Source organism: Prorops nasuta, unplaced genomic scaffold (genome assembly GCF_024137725.1).
Source record: "Prorops nasuta isolate Cenicafe-Biocafe unplaced genomic scaffold, Cenicafe_Pnas_1.2 PNAS00022, whole genome shotgun sequence".
In the NCBI taxonomy this organism is placed as follows: Eukaryota; Metazoa; Arthropoda; class Insecta; order Hymenoptera; family Bethylidae; genus Prorops; species Prorops nasuta.
In genome coordinates, this window is record NW_027116819.1 from 255,574 (window position 1) to 275,354 (window position 19,781).

Here is a 19,781-nt window from a genome sequence, read left to right on the forward strand (position 1 = left end):
TAAAGGAATTTATAATAAAAACAGATTATCAGCTATTTTTATTTTAAGTTTGGTTTATATAAATTATTATGATGATGAGTTGAAATACTAGGACTAGGACATGGTTCTCGTTGCTTTGCTCTGCACATTCAATTTTGTATTGCATAGTTCTTTCGAGTAATAATAAAAGCTATCCAATAGTTATCTTAAAGTTTCTTCGTGGTACCTGCACTTTTCCTTGAAAAAATGTGTGTACACGTAATACTTAATATTTTGCACTTTGATGAAAAGCGTAGAAAGTGCAGGCATCACAATTAAACCTTCGGTTTTTACCTTTCCTAGCCATATACTCTCGCACACACACATGCATCCCTTCATTCTGCAAAACTTTTGCGCATAAACGCGACTTCCGGTGGAAGCAAAATATCCGATTTTCTTCTCTCCCGGTCATTCCAATAACATTCGTTTCTCGGAACCGACGTTTCCGGTTGAATCGGGTACGCGGAAACAGGTAATCCGAAAATACAAGAGGGATCAGTGCTTCGAAGTTGCCAGCAACTTTTACGCAGCATCGACGAGCAAACGATCGGTGTTTCTGCGATTCGTGTTAAACAACGCATACACACACACATACAAAAGTTTAAATCCTCTTGAAAATTGTATATTCATGACAAAAACGATTATTTTTGAGAAAAAAGGAGTAGAGGTGGATGGTAGAGCAGACAAGTTTTGTTCGGAAGTAGAAAATTCTGCTTTGGTCAGACGCGATTAGCTAATTTCCGTCTCGCAGACGCTGAATCTCAAAATGGATCGAACAGAACCAATGGACTCGCGAAGAAAATTTTATCTATAAATTTTCTAAGAAAAGTGGAAATTCGTGCAACATGAACTTTACCCTTTTCGATAATATGTATAAACAAACTTTGAAGCGCGAACTTTTGAAATTGTTAGTTGGCTCGTATATATCTCTATACATATATAGCATAGTATAATATTATAGATAATTGCTCCTGTGCCGCGTCTTTTCTCATAAAAAAATCTCGCACTAAGAATGGCCGGCATTGCGAATGTACTAATAATTACTTGGAGTTAGTAAAAGAGAGATATGCCATTTGTATGTTTTTTTGCTAAAATTACCAACAAATTTCCGCGTTTATAACGAGGCCGCTGTTTTTTTCAAGACTAAATTAATGGTATCCCAATGACGACTTCCGGTTTACTTTTTCCGGTAGTAAAATGTAATTAATCAACGGTATATATATATATATATATATATATTAATTCTTCTATTCGGCCGCGTTTACCAGTACACTTTTTTTAGTACAGAAAATTTATCATTTTGGAAAAACTAAAGAAATAAATAATTCCATGTCGATTAAAAATTGGATAATTTCCACATTTGCTTTAATTGTAAAATTCTGCGTAAAATCTTGTAAGAGAATCGATTTTTGTTCATGAAAATACAAGAGCTTTTATCAATATTACGGATTAATCGATGTAAACCCTATAACTTCACTAGCAGTACACATTAACTGTGTAAATCGACTTGTGTGGTCGAATAAACTGTCAATGAAGAGATGGGTCGTAACGAAATGCGTAAGTGCTTTAAAATCTATGATAAGTTGTATTTATCATGACGTGGCGCTACTGGACAAAACTCATGCACGTGTAAACATAAGAAAAGAGAGGAAAAGCACAGGAAAACGCAAAAAAAATCGATCTGCACTTGGGGCCCTGTCGTCGTTAAACGGCACACTCTCGCATTTTCAAACATACAATTTTTGCTTTAAATAAATTTTATAAATCTTTGACAACGCTTAATTTCGCATTTAGCTACTATTACACTAAAATTTTCCTAGCTTCCTTCCTCTATCTAATTTTCTTCCCCGATCCTCGAATTTTCCCACTGGAAATTGCTATATCGAGAATCAGGACTGGTCCTCTCTCAACGGAAGCGAAAAGTCAAGAAAGACTCGGTTGATTTCGTGCACGGTTATAAGCTATATATACCATAACCGATACAATTTTCTCTTATATCATATTAAAAAAAACAATTCAATTCCCATGCACGAATTGCATTTATGGCAGTGGCGCATTTTTATTCAGTTTTTGTGCGCTTTTTCAGTGAAAAGCTGAATAAGATGGGAAATTAAACTATTATCTTGTGCAAAGGTAAGAAAAAGTGAAGGAGAAGAAGTTGTAAGCACATTTAATTATGGAAAGGATCGTAATGATATGGTAATATGATAGTAATCTATTATTAATAATAATAGTAATAAAAAATATTAGTGACGTTGATAATAATAATAATAATAATTATAATTATGCTTAATAAATCAATTATGTAAAATTAATGATTACTATTGATAACATCGAAATAATGATAAATACAACGATTTCTCTTTCATAACAAATATCTTCTTTCGAACCATCAATCGTAATTTCACTACTCTTAGATAACAGGAATAATGCTATCAATTAATTAATTTCATTTACATAATTATAATAACGATGATGATGATGATGATGATGACGATAATAATAGGATCATTTTGTTAGTGCTAAAACGTATTATATATTATATTATATGTGCTTTACTTTCTGTATTAATATACAGAGTGTCCCATTTTTATTTGTATACAGCCGAATATATCTAAATGTGCCAAAGATGAAAAACCAAACGTTTTCAATAATGGTCGTAGAACTACAGACGAAAACTAACAATATGATAATTGCATGATATTGGGATGACATTGGAAGAATCGTTGAAAATAATCTTTGTAGTCATTCTTTAAATAAAAGACCTATTATTTTATTTAGAAAGCACTCCTGAGGTGTTTGATTTTTATAAATTATATCTGGTAGTTTAATACACGTGTGTATACATATATGCCAATTGCACATAAAACGTTGGGTTAATTAAAATTTATAAACGAATTTAAAATTATGTATCAGCTAAGAATGCTTCGATTAAAAGATAAGCTCGTGTAAAATTTTGTGAAGCTTTGGATGTACATTAAGAATATAATCAATGGAAATTTGAAATTTTTATATTTAGAAATTAAACTAATATTTTTAAAGATTCTTCCAAGGTTGGCCCAAGATCATACATGAAGAGAAAAGATTAGCTAATATTGATCAAAGAAGTGTTTAAATGAAACAAATAGGAGAATTATTTGGCACTAAGTAAATATTTAATTGCAAATAGTATAAATGTTAATTAAAGTAATCAAAATTCATTTAAATTGAAACATTTAAGATTAAATTAAGATGCTATTTACTATTTCAGGAAGTATAAAGAAAAAAAGAATATAGGTGATTTTTTAATAATAGTTTAATAATTATTTACGTGTAAAACAATTGCATCATTATATTATATGCTTCTACTGGAATCCTGTAACTTTTGACTTTCATTCTTTTCGAAATATTCGCCTGAATAAAGTCAAATAGGACACCCTGTATAATCGTATCGTACATTATAATATTGCTATCGAATTATAATTGATACGAATAGGTTTCATATAATACAGATACACGCATATATACAAGGTGTCTGGTTAACTCAAGCCAAACCTTATTCTATATTCTTAACTATTATATTTCTATAAAGCGAATGATGCTAAAAATAAAATTCTTATACAATTATTTTATCAGTCCTTTAATGGCAAAGATTAAAAAACACTTATTTCCAAATTTACTAATAGTCCCTACATTGATAAAGCAATGGTTAACCAATATGTAGATGTTACTGAACAGCTATATCTATATGAATAAAAAGTCTGGAATCAAAAGATTTTAAATCTTTAATAACTCTTTAATTAATGGATGGATAAAAAAATAATATTAGAAGTTTATTCTTAAAATAATTCGCTCTATATGACTTATCAGTTTGGCACGAAATGACGGGACACCCTGTATAATAATCATTGTATATGAATGTATTTAAGGACTTGTATGTATAAGCTTCTCGTATGTGTATATATATATATGTGTATATAAATATGTACAAAAGGGGGACATACATTTAAGCCGCTTATATGTCAGTTAATAATACGTCACGGTCTCCTATTTGTTGTTGTGTTTTTGTATGGTTAATTAATTTATTTATATAATTAGTATGCTAACTTGCGGAGCGTGTCAATTAATCTAGCTAGTCGACCTTCGGATAACCAAAAATTGTACAAATGTGTTATACAGCTGATTAAAAAGTTCATGAAAAATGTAGAAGATTTTGGTCGACGATTAGCAACAATCGCTTTACATTAATTGAGATTTCATGAGACAAATTTTGTTAAATTATAATTATTGAGCCTTACGAATCATTGTGTATAGTAGAGATATGTATTGTGAAGTTACGACAAAAAGAAAGAAGAACAGAGAAGAAAGTATTATATATAATTTAATATTTAAAGATATCAACGAGGCTTTGTGAAATTTTTCTTGGTCTTCCTTCCACATGTGCGTATATATATATATATATATATATATATATATGATATTATAAATAATCATAATTCTCTGTCAGTATGGACACTCGTAATTTCACGTTTCCTACCAATTTTTGGATTTCAAGTCCTTGGTAAATTCTGCAGATTATTTCACACTATAATATTTTTTAGATATCCACAGGGTGACTCTGATTATTCAGTGGAACACTTTTGGCATCATCATTAGTCTCCTAGTACTCTTATGAGATTTCTGGAACATGTTATAAAGACTCCAGGTTCAGAGGAAGACCCATTCACAATGATCTCAAATAAAAATTTAGCAAATCTTTGCATTTGACTTTGATGAGTCGTGGAGAGCATCCTTTGAAGGGGAACAGATGTCTTCCCTTGTTCATAACGCTTGTATAATAATTTTGAGTTAAGAAGGGGATATTTAATCGACTAATAAAATTTAAAAAGTTGCATCAGTAAAGCTTTATTGTTCAAATAAATAAAATTGTCCTCTGCGAGTCTTTTTCTACTTGGCCATTGGACTTTGCCTCGCACGAATCACTTTATTCACTTACATTTTTTTTTAAATAGAAAGTTCTCTCTCATTCGCACTCTTTACATACTTCTTCCTTCATTCATTCTCTAAAAATTGACCGTTTATATTCTTTCATTTCCATCAACCGTTTTTCGCTGTTCTTCTCTTCTTTTCCATTCCTATCCATCTGGTGTCTGAGATTTTAGTCGGCCCACGCAGCAGAGTCTCACGGTTAAAAAAGGCACTATTTTAGTAAAACGGAATTTTTGCCCGGACTATCGAATTTCATCGCGCGAATCGTACAAACTTTTTCATCGTTTTATTCCTATCCAGGAAATTCCTCTACAATATTGATAAATTAAGCCTTTATACGATTAATCGGGCACGCTTTTCTTGGATTCTCGTTCAAGTCCAGAGTATGATTAAAGCGGTGACGGTCAGTCAAGAGTTTTAAGTAAATGTGTTAAATACACACACATACACACATATCTCGAGTTGTCGCAAATTTATAAAAATCATTTATACCTTTCCCTTTGATTTCTATTGTTTCTTTGCTCAAAGAATCTTTCTATTCAGCTTTTTTTCTTCGTCTAATCATTCATACACGCTAGTAGGGAGATCAACGTTGGTTGATGGGTGATTTTCCTTTGTTCTCTCGTATAAAAATTGGTTATCAGTCTTGTTACACTCGTATGCGTTGAGTTGGATGAGACGGTGCAAAAAGAGAAACGTGAAGAAGCGGATGTGTGATTGTGGTCTGTACGAGAAAAGGGTTTTGCACTTGTTTTTATAAACAGCCTTTTTCCTCTCTTTCTCCCTCCCCCTCCCCCCCCGCCCCACCTCTATTTCGCTTCCTCAAAAGTTCTCTGCAAACACGTTTCAAAGATTTCGTGAATTCTATGGATACTTTTAATGTACATGGTATGTAGCAAGCACGTGTCAGGAAGGTTCCTAACCCATACAGGTTACTCGGTGGTCTCACAGAACCAGTTCAGCCAATTGATCGATTCGAAGTGGCTGGATGAGAGAATCTGCGCAAAATTATTACACTTGGAACCTCGCGTGGTTCCCGGGCTGGCCACTTCTCTACTTTTCCACTTAATTCAACGCGTTCGTCGACGCTGTGTCGACTCATCTCCACTTTCCACTTCTGAACTGTAAAGCTGTGTAGAAATCTCGGCGAATCGGTCTATTTTACATTACAAAACTTTATACAGTGTAAAAAATGTAGAAATATCAAAATTTGGAAAAGACACTTGGCGCGAGAAAATTGATACAAAGCTCTCTCCTGTACGCGAGAAAAGCGCTTCGGGCTTGGGGAGGAGGAGAAAAAAAATGTTAGAGAAGAAGAAACTACAAAGATTGAAGACCAAAGGAGACGAATGTTTGTTCTTTCCTTTTTTTCTTGAAAAATCTTCCTTGAAAGTGAGTGAATTTAGAAGAAACATTCGCGATGCTCGAGACGTTTAGAAAGTTTCTCTCTCTCTCTCTCTCTCTCTCTCTCTTATTCACACATACATACATTATCTCTCTACGTATCGAATCTTAAATCTAAAGAGCCTAATATTGATCTAGTAAGCGATTTCTCATTATCCTTTTTTTTAAAGTCGAGGCTCCATGTTACGTAGGCTTATACTAACCATCTTGTCTCTCGCTACTCTGCGCTTTTGCGAATCAATAAAAAAAACAGATCTCATTCGTGAATTCATAATCTCGCTCGAAGGTTCGAAACAAAATTCACTCGTATTTAGTGAAAATACAGAAGAAAGCGGTAGTTTCATTCACCTGGTTCATCTCGATGGTTTTAAATATTTACGTAGCAAAAAAGAAAAGACGATAAAAATCAATAAACATTGACACAGCCAAATCTTTGTTTAAACATTTGTTTTTCCATTGTTGCTCACGATTTTCTTTCTTAGTCTCTCTCTCTCTCTCTCTCTCTCGTTCATGCAACACACACACACAGACACACACACGCACGCACGCACATACGTACATACACGCTCGATCATTTTAAAAATTCTTTTCCTATTATTCTTTTCTTTTTCTTTTGTGCACACAGGGAATAACACTCACTATTGACAAGTTTCCTTTACCCTCATTTCCTATACTTTTAACAAACTCGCTGAACACTTGGCAAATAGTAGTATTGCAATGGCATGGGCCGAATTCTCGTTTTTCCAAAAATTACATATTAATTTTTCCATCATTTTCTTTTACAGTCATGATAAAAATGAAATGGTATTCTTTGCGCAATAAACAAAGCTATTATATCACAATTTATAGAAAATTCTCAAAAGGTCGCAGAGTCTTGCAAAAGTGCAAGAGATACAAGCTTTAGAGTTAAAATATACATACATTTTTAAAAAATTCCGTTAAACGACGTATGACAATGACAATAATATTTAATAGTATTTTTTAACGAGTGCTTCAGCTCCACACAATTATTTATAATTCCAACCACTAACTACTAATCTTAAACAACGAACACTGGCTCTCCATGAGTATATGTATATGTGTGTGTCCTTGTATGTCTGTATGGGACTGTCGTATGTGCTTAACACATTCGTGTGTACAAGGGTACATGTATGTGTGAATGTGTGTGTAACTCGGGAGAAGAAACAAGAATAACAACAGCCTAGCAGCACGAAATAGTTGCCAAAAAATTGTCATAATTTCAACTTTAGCTATTTCGTGCTGACAGGACAGCATGAAAAATGATCTGTTAGTAAACTTATCAACGTGAGTTAGAATCTTAATACAGTTTGCTCGTTTTCCTATGTACAAAAGGTAAATTCGCACGATATTTCCTCTCGGTCCTAAGCGCGAGATTTCAATTGTTTATATAATTATCATCGTATATTGTATATACTATATAATATATAAAGTCATTTACGTTACGCGGTGGAGTCTCCGCCAATTTTTTCTGGAATTTCGAGTCTCTCCATCTCCGTTAATAATACGTATATAATATGTATATAAATCGTTTTTCGGTTTGCGAGTGAAAAAAGCGAATCGTCGCAGAGGCTGGAAAAAAATCGTCAGCCTCCTTGGGAATAAGTGTCGAGACGAAGGCAGTAAGAGTTCGTCGATCGCGCTTTTTTAAAGCTTCGTACGATTCTCCGTTTTTTTTTACTCTCATATTTTCTGTATATATATATATTATAGGATTTCATTAATTATCATTCATAATAATCGTTAGCATTTAAACAGTACAATAATTTTGTTTTATTATTGATCATAATTTCACTTGAATTTATTATAATCGTTATAACAATAGCTTCGCTCTCGTCGCTAATTATAATAATTTTTATTTTGCAATACGTATAATACGTAATAATCGATCAATTCAGCAATTCTTATCGTTACAAGTTATTGAAACAATTGCATTCAACAATAATCATTATATAATTATCAGTCGCTATAATAATATGAGATAATAAGATGATAATAATAAAATAATATTATAATAATAGTAATAATCGTAATGGTAATAATAAGAATAATTATCAATTAATTATAATATTTATAATTAAAATAATAATTAAATATAATATAGTAATAAGAATAATCTTTCTTTATTATTCAAGTTTGTGTTTGTCTGTATATATATATATATTTTTTGTTGCATAGTTTACAGCCACTTTTATTCGAAATATCGCCCGGCAATCAACTAACAATCAGACTTTTATACGGTTAACAAATTATGCTAGCAAGACCGAGCATGAGTTTTTCGAGTAAAAGTCCGAGCTATTCTCTAAATTCGCTATTTTCTCTCGCCAACTGGAAAACCAAAATTTTCAACGCGATTTCCTAGAGAAAACCTTGTCTCGAGTTTTCTATCGGTGGCGATCTAAGCGCTGATCCGCTAATTTTTCTTGGAGCTTTCACGATTGATACACCAATAGACGTGTGTGTCGTACGTAGCAATCCGTAATAAAAAGTAAAAAGAGAAACGCGATAATAAAGTTTATTAAGCCTACTGTCTCGTAATTCGCATAAAAAGTTTCGTACAAATTTTCAGTCTCGCGGCACCAGTCGATTTTTGCCATGAAATGTTTCATAGACATTTTTTTTGTTTTGTTAATTTCTTCCTCCTTGCCTTATAACGATAATAGTTTTGAATTCTTGATACAATCATGCATTCATTCTTTGTTGGTTTCTTTCCTCCTTTCATCCTTCCTCTTTTTTTTTCTTTAATCCTTTCCTCGTTTTTGTGGTACAATGAAAAGCGAACGAGCATATTTTATACATTAATACATCAACATATAAAACGCATCGGGTATAATAAATTTATATAGCAGGTATTAACAAAGGGACCAACGTAAAGTTCCTTAAATGGTATCATGATAATTGGAAAGCATGCATCGGCTGACTTTTGACAAATAGATGTTAAAAATAGTCACGATAAGTGGGGAAGGTTTTTCAGTTACTGGTAGAAAAAAAAGAGAAAAAAATATTGCAAAAAGATTATTTCAAAAGTAACAGTCATAAAGCTCTGAGGCTCTTCGCGCATTCTCACTGGTCACCCACATACGTTCATCGTCCTCATCAGAAGTACAAATTTTAACGCGTTTGTGTACATATAAGTGTGCACATCATATAGTATATGTATACACGGGTCTCCGAAGCCCCTCCAAGTCCATACAGTGGGCGATTTTTCGTCGCTTTTCCCACCGTTTCAGAACGGAGACACGGAGTAGTTAGTGTGGCTTGATCTAGTAGAAAAAGCATTCAGACACGTTCCAGCGAAGCTGCTGAAATTTCTGGCTGGACGCGACGATCCAAATTGGTGTTATATACGATTCCTTCGATTAACAGCTGACGCTCGATGATCAGTAGAAAAATGTTTCAGATTCGAGGGAAATTTTCCTAGAAAATCCAGTTTTAAGTTCTCCAACTGTATTAATTTTCCTTTTAGAAAACTCCCCCTCTTAATCGTCATCGATGCAAATCGACCTTTAACCAGAGTAATCTCGCCGATTCTCAATTACAGTGAAAACAAATGTATCGCTTATTAAAAGTTCTATCAGAATTTATTGCCTGAAGCTTCTAATCAGCAATAGCTGATACGTGTTAAGCGTCTTACGTGTTATTTGTAAGTTTTAGCTAACCATCTCGTGGTAACTGGTCTGCAGAGTGGTCATTGAAGAGTCTAACGATCACATGGTAACAAAAGATGATTCCTCGATGATTTCTCTGGCGTTTCGCAGGCCATCCGATCACTAAATCGAGTTCTGCGAGTGGTAACAAAAGATTGCGTTTACGTCTATAGGATAGCCTTTCCTAGAACCCATGGAAAGGTTGGCTTAACAAGCACACAGTGATCTAGCTGATTAAAGGAATTCTCATCAACGTTTCTCGTCGACTGTCTGGTAAATATTTTTCGTGAATCACAGTTGTTGACAGCCTTCCCTAGACTCTAGAGAAAGGCTTGAGAAAACCACAGTGATCATGACTGGCTCGTTTTACGAATCGATGGCTCAAATTTTCATCGACGTTTTTCGTCGACTCTCCGGTAGACATTCTTCGTGAATCACAGTCGTTGACTTGTTCGAACGGCGAATAGTGTGGATTGGTGGCTTCCGGAAGATGATGCTGAAGTCCGGAAGACTCTATCCTCGAACGAGATCCTTCGAGCTCGAAGGGACGTTCAGTCTAAGAGGCTTCCACCGAGCAAAGTAAATCCTTTTTCAACATAAGCGACTTTTCACTGGGCTTTCCTTCACTTTGGAACACGGTAATATCTCAACACTAGATAACCCAATGTTCGAAAGACCACCAAGAAGGCTAGTAGCACCGCTGTGTTCGCCCACAATGGCAAACCTGAGCCCTTCGAACCACTTTGGCTCTCAAGAATCGCTGAGACAGGTATCGTCGTCCCATTCCTACATTCTGGAAACTTGCTTGGCTGCGAACACCTGAAAATCATAAATACGTTAATTTAAATGTTAAGGTGGAGCGTATCTTTTATTGAATATTTTTGAATAAAAGATTAGAACCCTAATAAGAGGAAATGTCTGCAGTATATACCAATAAAACGTAAGTATGTAATTGTATACTTAGAGAATTTGGAGTATCTATTCAATAAGTTTGAGTTATTTGAATGAATCTTTAAGCTAGTAAACAGTTACAGTTTAATTTTAAATATTACAAACAAATTAGAATTTAAAAGCCTGATTGTTCTGTGTATTAAAATAAAAATTACAAATTTGTTTTTCGAATCAAGTAAGAGAAAGCTTTATTATTTTGTATAAGAAGCAAAAGGTAGTGTCGATAGAGGAAAGCAAGGAATGCAAAAAAGGAAGAACGAGCATACGTGATGGGCTCGCCAACGCCGAATTCAAGAATCTGCATGTTCTGGTAGGCGTAGTGCACCATGCTGGCATAACGGGCCCAGGCAAGCCAGGGGGGTACTGCGGTTGCCAAATAGCCGCCAAGAAGCTGCGTCGCCAGAGTGTAAAGCGCCGAAGCCGTTATGCTCACCTGCAGATCCAGGCAGCAGGCGCCAACGAAGAAACCAACGCTCTACAACAAAGAAAAAATGTCAGTTTCACTGCATAATATATTTCAACCTTATTTAATATCTCTGCATCATTAATACCTTTAATTCCACCATAACTGGACATGACTTAATATTTTCAATATAATATTATAACAATAACCCACTGCATAATAATTTCATTAGGCTTGATAAAAATGTTCTCCACTCTAAATTTTTAATTTATATTGAGTATACATTTATATATACTACTAATTAAAGGATTGCATTTTACGCCAATGTGGTAGGATATTTATTAGGATCTTATGTTGCATATGCACGTTATCTCGAATGTTGGCTGTTTGTAGCTACGAGAGCTATCCAATTGCCATGGATAGGGAGCAATAATAATATGTTTAGTCTTTTATCGTCCCGTTATTGGTTGATTAGAAGAATAATTCTAAGCGTAGATTGGCTTGTAATAAAAGCTTTGATAAATTAATGAGACGATGAGGAGGAAGAGTTTGAGTTTGTAAATCTGTATATATATATATATATATATTGTGTACAGTATATGCAAAACGTTACCTGTGCGACGACCGTGTTAAGGAGGAGGAAAGCCAGCAGTGTGACGAAGACGGCTGGACTGTGGAAGCCCAACATGGGGTAACTAATGATATGGTAGACTGCAGGCAGCGTTATCGTCAATGGCAGCTCGCCGACCATTTTCGCCAGGTAGTACGCTGAGAGACGATACGATCCCGACAACCGCTCCTTATTGATAACCTCGCGTTCCGGAGGAACTAAAAATTTCAAATATAATCATTAATCGATTCGCAACCCTGGTTTTCTAATTTAACTAAATAGCCATTTATTTACTTATATTAAATATAATTGTTTTCGTTGCATTCGGATACTATATGTGTGTTATAGTATGTATAGATATATAATGTATACAGGCTGCAAGTGCTGTTGTTACAACGACAAAGAAAGAGCTTCTTTAGGTAAAAATAAAAACTTTTGTAAAAATACCTTTTTTCGATTCAAGCTTTTGTTCTTCAATAAATCATAGTTTTATTAAATTACTACCTCTATTCTTTCAATCGTACTTTTATCTAAAAAAGCTTAACTCCCTGAATAAAGTATTTGGACAGAATTTGAGTCAGTTTTTATAGAAGTTCATAACTGATTCTTTCGTGATAAAGTTGTCTGGACTAATTCAAAGACTGGTCGAATCTGGATGACTACGTTGATTTTAGACTGTTTAAGGAGTAAGTGGGTGACGTTAATAGGTCATGGCAACACTCACGTGCCAACGTATTCATGATTGAACATTCTCAGGTCGTTTGCAAATCTTTGCAGCAAAAATACCTGCTACTAAATAGCTGATGGAGCATGTTACGTCGTAGCTCAATTAGTCAATCAGCTTTATGCTTGCTTTTGTGCATGTATATTGTGCAATATGGCCACGAGCCACCTGAGAGCATTCGATATCACATTTTACAATAAATTACTTCATCTGATAAGCTCTATTATATATAAGTACTCCACTCACAACTGGAGAGTGCACCGAAATGTGCGAACAGCATCCAATAGGTAGTGCTGAAGAACATCCAGCCTTGAATGTCGTGGAGTGCAGCTTCTGTCCTAGGAAGCCTCAGCCACAAAAGGCCAGCCAATAAACCTAAGGCTATCGTTTGCAGCCAGTTCAAGCGGGAAAGCATCCTTGGACGTGCTTCTTGAAAATTTCTTTCGGATAATACCTGCAAAAAAAAGTGTTACTAAAAATGATCAGTTATCGAGGATGCATATTATTATTAAGTGGGATGAATTGTTTGGCGAAGAGAGGTGAATCGACGCTGCGTTTGGCAGTGGATGATGGAAAATGACTGTATTCAGCCTTGAAAGAATGAAATCTTGACGAGACTCTCTCGGGTGGAAAGGACTCTCTCGTTGGGAGAGAAGAACGCTTGCGAGCCTCAAGTAAAAGTGATGTGCAAGTACCAATGTGGCTTCAAAGTGCCATTAGCGTTCAGCCTACCAGTGGCAATTATCTGAATATGGGGAATCGTGCAAATGTAACCTAGATCTCGTTTCTCCACGTCCCCCTTTCTCGAACTTCATTAAATACATTTTCTCCAATTTCCCAAATTCTCTCATAATTTTCTTTCCACCTCAATACATTTGAAGACATTGGAAATGAAGGTTTTGAATATCGTTTTATAATTTTTAAATATACTTTACTTGATAGAATTCTTATCTAATCTTTTATTCAAGTACCAATCGACGAGTTGCAGTTTGGTTTCATTTTGAGAAAAATCCTAGTCGAGATGAAAGACTCAGAGAAGTTTCTTCTATACCAGAAGCGAATGAAGAGGAATGTGAGTAATATTATAATTAAAATTGTATCACACAACAGTTTCATTCGTGTCTGGAATTATTGAAAATTCGAATGTCTATATTTAAACGACCCTTGTTGTTTTAGTCGCAGAGAGGCCTGGTAGAATTACGCGAGGGATTGATAGAGTTGAGAAGTCCGCTATGCAAGATCAGCTACGCCATTTTGAAATGCAGAAGACGGTAGGGATGTAATGTTGGTGGTGGCTGGGACGAGCGTGGCATTCCCATAAATTTTTTAGCTCGAGGATTCTTTCGCTGTTCGAAAGAGAAACTCACTTTGAACTGCGACCAAAAACTCGTAGGCCACTGCCAGGAATAGTCGTCATCGGATGAGCTTGCGCTGCTGCTGGCGTGGCTTTGCGTGTCCAACCACAGAGTGCGGCCCTCCTCTTCTTTTACTACAAATGTTACAAAGAAAAATCCAATTAGCATGATTGACAATCGAATCTGGTGTGTGAATCTTATCGAGCTAGATCGGGATGAATGGATAAATGGAGTTGCACTTGAGGAAAAAAAAATAGGGGACAGGAGTGTTCGCCAAAAAATTGGCAGACTTATTTATGACAGGGGAGTAAAATTGCAAGGAATGAAAGTGGACTGATGATTTTAAAATAAGGAAAAGTAAAAAGAAAGGAAAAGAGACTTTGAAATAGTATACACTTGCCAGCTCGTTCCTGGTAAACGATACAAACATCTTGAGTGGCATATTAATGCTTAATGATACGAGAATACAATGATCCCCATTCATATAGATTTATAAAGAGAATACGATGCTCCGAGATCTAGTCTAAATTTATTCATAAAATTGATGCGTTTACTAATGGATGTCTGGATGAACTTTTATTAAAGAGATTGGAGAAAAACGGGGGGAAAAATGTCGATAATTAAAAAAGTAAAGCGAGGATGGATAGGAATTATTGGAATCTCATGCAGAATAGCGAAGGAAGGGAAAATTTAGTAAAATTCTAGATTAAAGATATCGTGAGGTGGATTTAGGAATTCTTGAGTGAATAGAGGGTAGATGTTTGTGGGAAAGGCTTAAGATAGAATACATTTTTTGTGTATGTGTATTATGAATAAATCAATATGTTTCAAATTAAAAATTGAGATAATTTTAGAGAAACCAATGGTAAAATTTTATATTGAAAAATTTAAGTTGAATTGAGAAATTTTTGAATGGGATTGGAAAGCGGATGGGGGACAAGTGCAAGGTGGAATATGCGTATATACACATATATATATAATACCGTTGTGGGTGATGTGGTGTTCGTGATAATGGATGAGGTGGTCGCAGAGCGGATGTTGGCTGGGATTATACTCCGGACGAAGTTCCGGTGGGCAGTCAGGTCCCTGTCTTGCAGCTCTCGCAGCAGCCACTATGCGCTCCCGAACCTCTTCTGGTCCCTTAATTTGTTCAACTGTGAACCGACAAAAATATTATCACTGAAATCTTCTTCTCAATCAATTAGGGCGAGTCAATTACTGTTAATTCAATTAAGTGATTCTGGCCCAGTGTGACAATATATTAAATATATCATATTTTTTAATTTATATATTATATACAGGGTGTAACAGAAGTTCTGCATCCCTTTTTTTTAAATAGCTGGTAGTTGCAGCTATAATAGAAATTCTTCAGAAAAATTTTTACATTAAAATTTTAGAGAAATGCTTGATATAAAGTCTGAGAAAAATATGTGAGAAACGTATTATGTGGCTGTATTAATTGACCATGACTAGTGAGGTCAAGGTCACGTGAAGGTCTTCTTCAATTTCTTCAATATACATACACATGTAAAATCAGTAATCAGATATCTACTTAATACATGAATTAAATTATATAACAAGTAAAATTCCTCTCAAAGAATAACATTAAACGTGTAGTATACTCGTATATCTGTGGAAAGTTTCCAAGATAATCTACAAGAATATGCAATAAAAAAGTGGATTCCACTGAGAAAATCGGAGGAGAGCTAAACTTATACTGCTGCATAATTTAATTACAAATTTTAATTAATTTTTTTTAAACTATTTCCCTACTGTACTCGCTTGATGAGACATTTAAATGACTAACAGTTATGGTCCAAACCACTTTATAATTGACAGTCGAATACTTTTTTACAATACCGAGCTTTTAGCTACATGAAACAAATAATTAAAAACATAATTAGCTACAATCACTTTTAATCAAAATATTAACAAAAAAATCAGCAGCAATACGAAGGCTTCGAAGGAGGTTTAAGCCAGAAGCATTTAATTGCAAGGAAGAAAATCATTGCAGAATCACTGAGCTCACGTATAAAATCGGCAGGATTGTAATGTGGGAGTAGAGTGAGTCCTATCGTGGAGAAGAACCTGCCGATATTGGCGGTGGAGCCGTAATAGGCTACTTGGCCACGACTCAGCAGCAATAGTTTGCTGAAACTGTGAAACATTCTCGAGCTGGGTTGATGTACCGTCACCACAATGCTTTTTCCTTCTTGCTCGGCGTACTTCTTCAATCTGGAAATTAACGCCTGGGCAGAATGCGAGTCCAGCCCGCTGGTTGGTTCCTAAAAAAAAAAAAAAAAAAAAAAATAGAAAAATCTGTGTTTAAACGGCTCTACAAGCGTTGAATCAGCAAGTATTGATGCATTGGCAAAAAAGCACTAAAAGTGATCTAAAAATGGTCTTACGTCGAGAAGCATGAGTGAAGGATTTGTGAGTAACTCGCAAGCTATACTGGTCCTCTTCTTCTCACCACCGGAGAGCCCTCGCTTCGTGTAGTCTCCGATTACTTGAGAAAAAAAAGGGAAGGAATGTGATTAAGATAAAATAATTAAAACTTGATACAATGTCGTAATTCTAATAGACAAATTAATGGGTCTTTGGACATGGATTTATAAGAATGCTTGGAGCTTTGATTGGTCAGTGGGTGTTTGGTGTTGGATCGATGGACACTCACTGGTATCTTGACAGGCCGCGAGGTCGAGGACCTCGATGATATGATCCACGCACTGCATCTTCTGCGAGTGAGAGAGCGTGTCCGGAAGCCTCAGTCTGGCCTGATACTGCAATAGAAAAGTATGAAATTAGTCACATGGCAATTTCAGTCCAGCCAATTGGTAGAATAATCGAAAACTCCAATAAGAGTCAATTTAAGACCAAGTTTAATTATTTTTTTTTGCCTGTCGCACAGAATTGTATAGACTATCTGTTAAAGAGAGAGAGAGAGAGAGAGAGAGAGAGAGAGAGAGAGAGAGGGGAAACGACGTTGAGATGAGGCGGGAGTAGAAAAGGGGCTCCATGGGTTTCGTGACGGCACGCACGTATACCACAGCGACTTTCTTCCATGACATTGCGTGCACGTGCACTCGGAAAGTACAAAAGGCCCCGTACAAATATACCCATAATTACAATTTGACCGCATTCCAGCGGAGGCTCACGGCTCGCGCTCGCCGTCTCGATCGCTGCGTCGGAAACTCGGAAAATCGTTACAGGTTGTTTCGCGTGAAAAGGAAAATCATCGAGGGGATCTCGTCATTCGTCACGGGAGGCTTGCCAAATTGACGTACGTGCGTTTGGTTGGTCAATGAACAATAAATTGACAAGATCGCTGTTATAATGTTTAACGACCTGTAGGGGGCGTGGCTTCGGAGTGGGCGGGGTGGGGGGAAGTGGGTATAAAAAAAGGAAAACAGAGGGAGGGTTGGTAACAATCGAAGAAGGTCGCTTCCAATAGGAACGTACCGTTACGGTCAGCCCATTTTCTCGTTCCTGTATCGCAATCAAAAGGACTGGCGAAACGAAGCGAAACTGTACCGCAATGCTGACGAAGTGGCGCCTGTTTATCTTTATCTCTCTCTCTTTCTTTCAAATACTTTTTGTGGTTCCCCTCTCCCCCTTCTTCATTACACTCCATCCCATTTTTTCTCCTTTCTCTCCATCTCTTCATTACCCCCGCCCCTTACACCCAACCCCCCTCTCGCTTATTTCGAAGAGATCCGTTATACAAGCGAGTCCGTTACGCCGAGAGAGAAAGTGCTGCTCCGCGGCGATTATATTTCGCCTTCGAAGGAACCCAATTCCATTTTTTCTTTTTCTCTCTTTCTTCATTTGCCCCTCCCACCCCACTCCCCCTGCACTTACATATCTTTCCACATCGATCCATCGATTAACCTATTCCATCCATCCCCTATTTAAGTCTTTCTATATATAAGCCGCCTTACCTTTGTATCCAACATAACCTCAAAAAAAAAGACTGGAAATGCGCGACCTTTCGCGAATGTCACAGTGGAAATTCAGGAAGAGCGCCCGGTAGGACGTGAAAATCGCGATCTATCTTCGTGCCATCGTTAACCATATTTTCTTACCGTCCATGCAATCGTTCCAGCAAAAAAGATCATTTCCGTCAGTGATTCGGCCCACCATAGTGGTAATTATTCGTAGAAAATGAATGGTAGGAGGGGGGGGGGGTGCTCGCGTTATGCGCGCGCGACGCGGTAGTTTTCAATTTGGCCGGTAGGGGGGAGTATTGGAGGTAGCTGCGTGGAGTGAAGCGAGATGGAGGGGGGGGGGGGAGGAGGGGGAACGTTAAAAATAAGTTTCTCGCCGCTTGCGGTAAGCCGAGCGATATTGGAGATCGAAAAACTGGGTCCTGGAAAGCATCGTGTATACGTGCGTAATGCGCGCTTACGCTCGTGTGTTAGGTGTATATATACGCGGCGCGTGAATTGGGGTGGGGCGAGGGAAGTGTAAGGGGTGGGGCGGAGGGGTGGGAGGGGATGAGGGAGAAAAAGAAGAAGTGGCGCCGAATGTTTTTGAAACACGTAAGACGCACGCTCGCGCGGTTCACTGACCGAGTTATGACGTCACCGTAATCACCGCTCTCCCCCCACCCACCACCCATCCGTTCAGACCACCACCCCCCACTCCTCTCCGCTCGATACGCTAACGGTCGACTCGACTCTCGCGTCTATACGTGACACACGCGTGACTTCTTAGGTGGGTTTATCCCTCCTCCCCCTCCCCTTTTTCTAAATAACGACAGCAGCGACCATCGGCTTTCCCAGCGAAATCGCAGCGGAATTATTAATCGGGCGCCAGAATCGAGTTTACCGAGTTCGGTAATGGATCGAATTGGGTTATATCCACGGGGAACAACAAAGGCTCTGCTCTTTTCTGTCTGGCGGGAGGCGAGGAAAATAAAGGTAGAGTGAAAGGTAGTGGCATGGCAAGGGGGTGAAAGAGGGGGGTGAAGGGGGGGGGGGGAAGAAAATGAAGCGAAATAAAAAGAAAAAAGGGAAGAAGAAGAAGAAGAAGACAAAGGTTGGTGGCGGCTCGTTAACGGTATTAAAGCGGCGAGTTTGGCGCGTTCTCCGCTCTCGTCTTGCCGTTTGTTCGCTGCGCTGCAAAAGTGCATTGGCTTCTGGCCCGCATTTGCATTTGCATTCGCTCGCGTCCTCATATCCGGCCTCTCCGCACACACCGAGCTGGACTCTCTTAATCCGCGTGGGCGTACGTCGATGCTCGCTCGGGCGAAAGTCTCTTCTAGGCAACGCTCGAACGTCGCTCAACCCCCCCCCCCCCCTCCCCCACCTCGTCTTACCACAAAATCATCGAGCGAACCAGCCTAGACGAGTCGAACCCGATTAGCACGAATTTCAAACGAGTCTGGAATCGAACGTCGATAATAATCATGAATAGAGATCGATCAGAGTGGATTCGACCAATTTTTGGTCCATCGTGTTCACTCCGCCCCCTACTCCTTCGTTCCGACACTAAATCTCAAACTCCTGCAAGAGTTGGACTCAATTTGCAGCAGTTTCAGTCACGTTTAGCATTGGAAATTAGCTTTAATCGTTGGAGCTTGATTCGCGTTATAATTTTGCTCTTATTGATATGTACTCGGTTTAATAAAATAGTTTTATGTAAGCGACGAATTATGAGATCAATAACTGAGCCATAAAGA

The 19,781-nt window shown here is 37.2% G+C and overlaps 1 protein-coding gene across 1 annotated transcript in view; it reads right to left on the reverse strand.

Annotated features, from left to right (window-relative positions):
- Positions 1-33: 33 nt before the first annotated feature.
- E23 (Early gene at 23) overlaps positions 34-19,781 on the reverse strand; it is a 91,674-nt gene continuing 71,926 nt past the window's right edge. The window contains exons 5-13 of the mRNA XM_066739979.1: positions 16,776-16,881; positions 16,507-16,607; positions 16,128-16,383; positions 15,082-15,252; positions 14,111-14,232; positions 12,990-13,197; positions 12,023-12,237; positions 11,273-11,481; positions 34-10,874 (exon numbers count right to left, since the gene is read on the reverse strand). Coding sequence (XP_066596076.1) covers positions 10,679-10,874; positions 11,273-11,481; positions 12,023-12,237; positions 12,990-13,197; positions 14,111-14,232; positions 15,082-15,252; positions 16,128-16,383; positions 16,507-16,607; positions 16,776-16,881 — 1,584 coding nt within the window. The 3' untranslated portion in view covers positions 34-10,678. The remainder of the gene's footprint in view (positions 10,875-11,272; positions 11,482-12,022; positions 12,238-12,989; positions 13,198-14,110; positions 14,233-15,081; positions 15,253-16,127; positions 16,384-16,506; positions 16,608-16,775; positions 16,882-19,781) is intronic.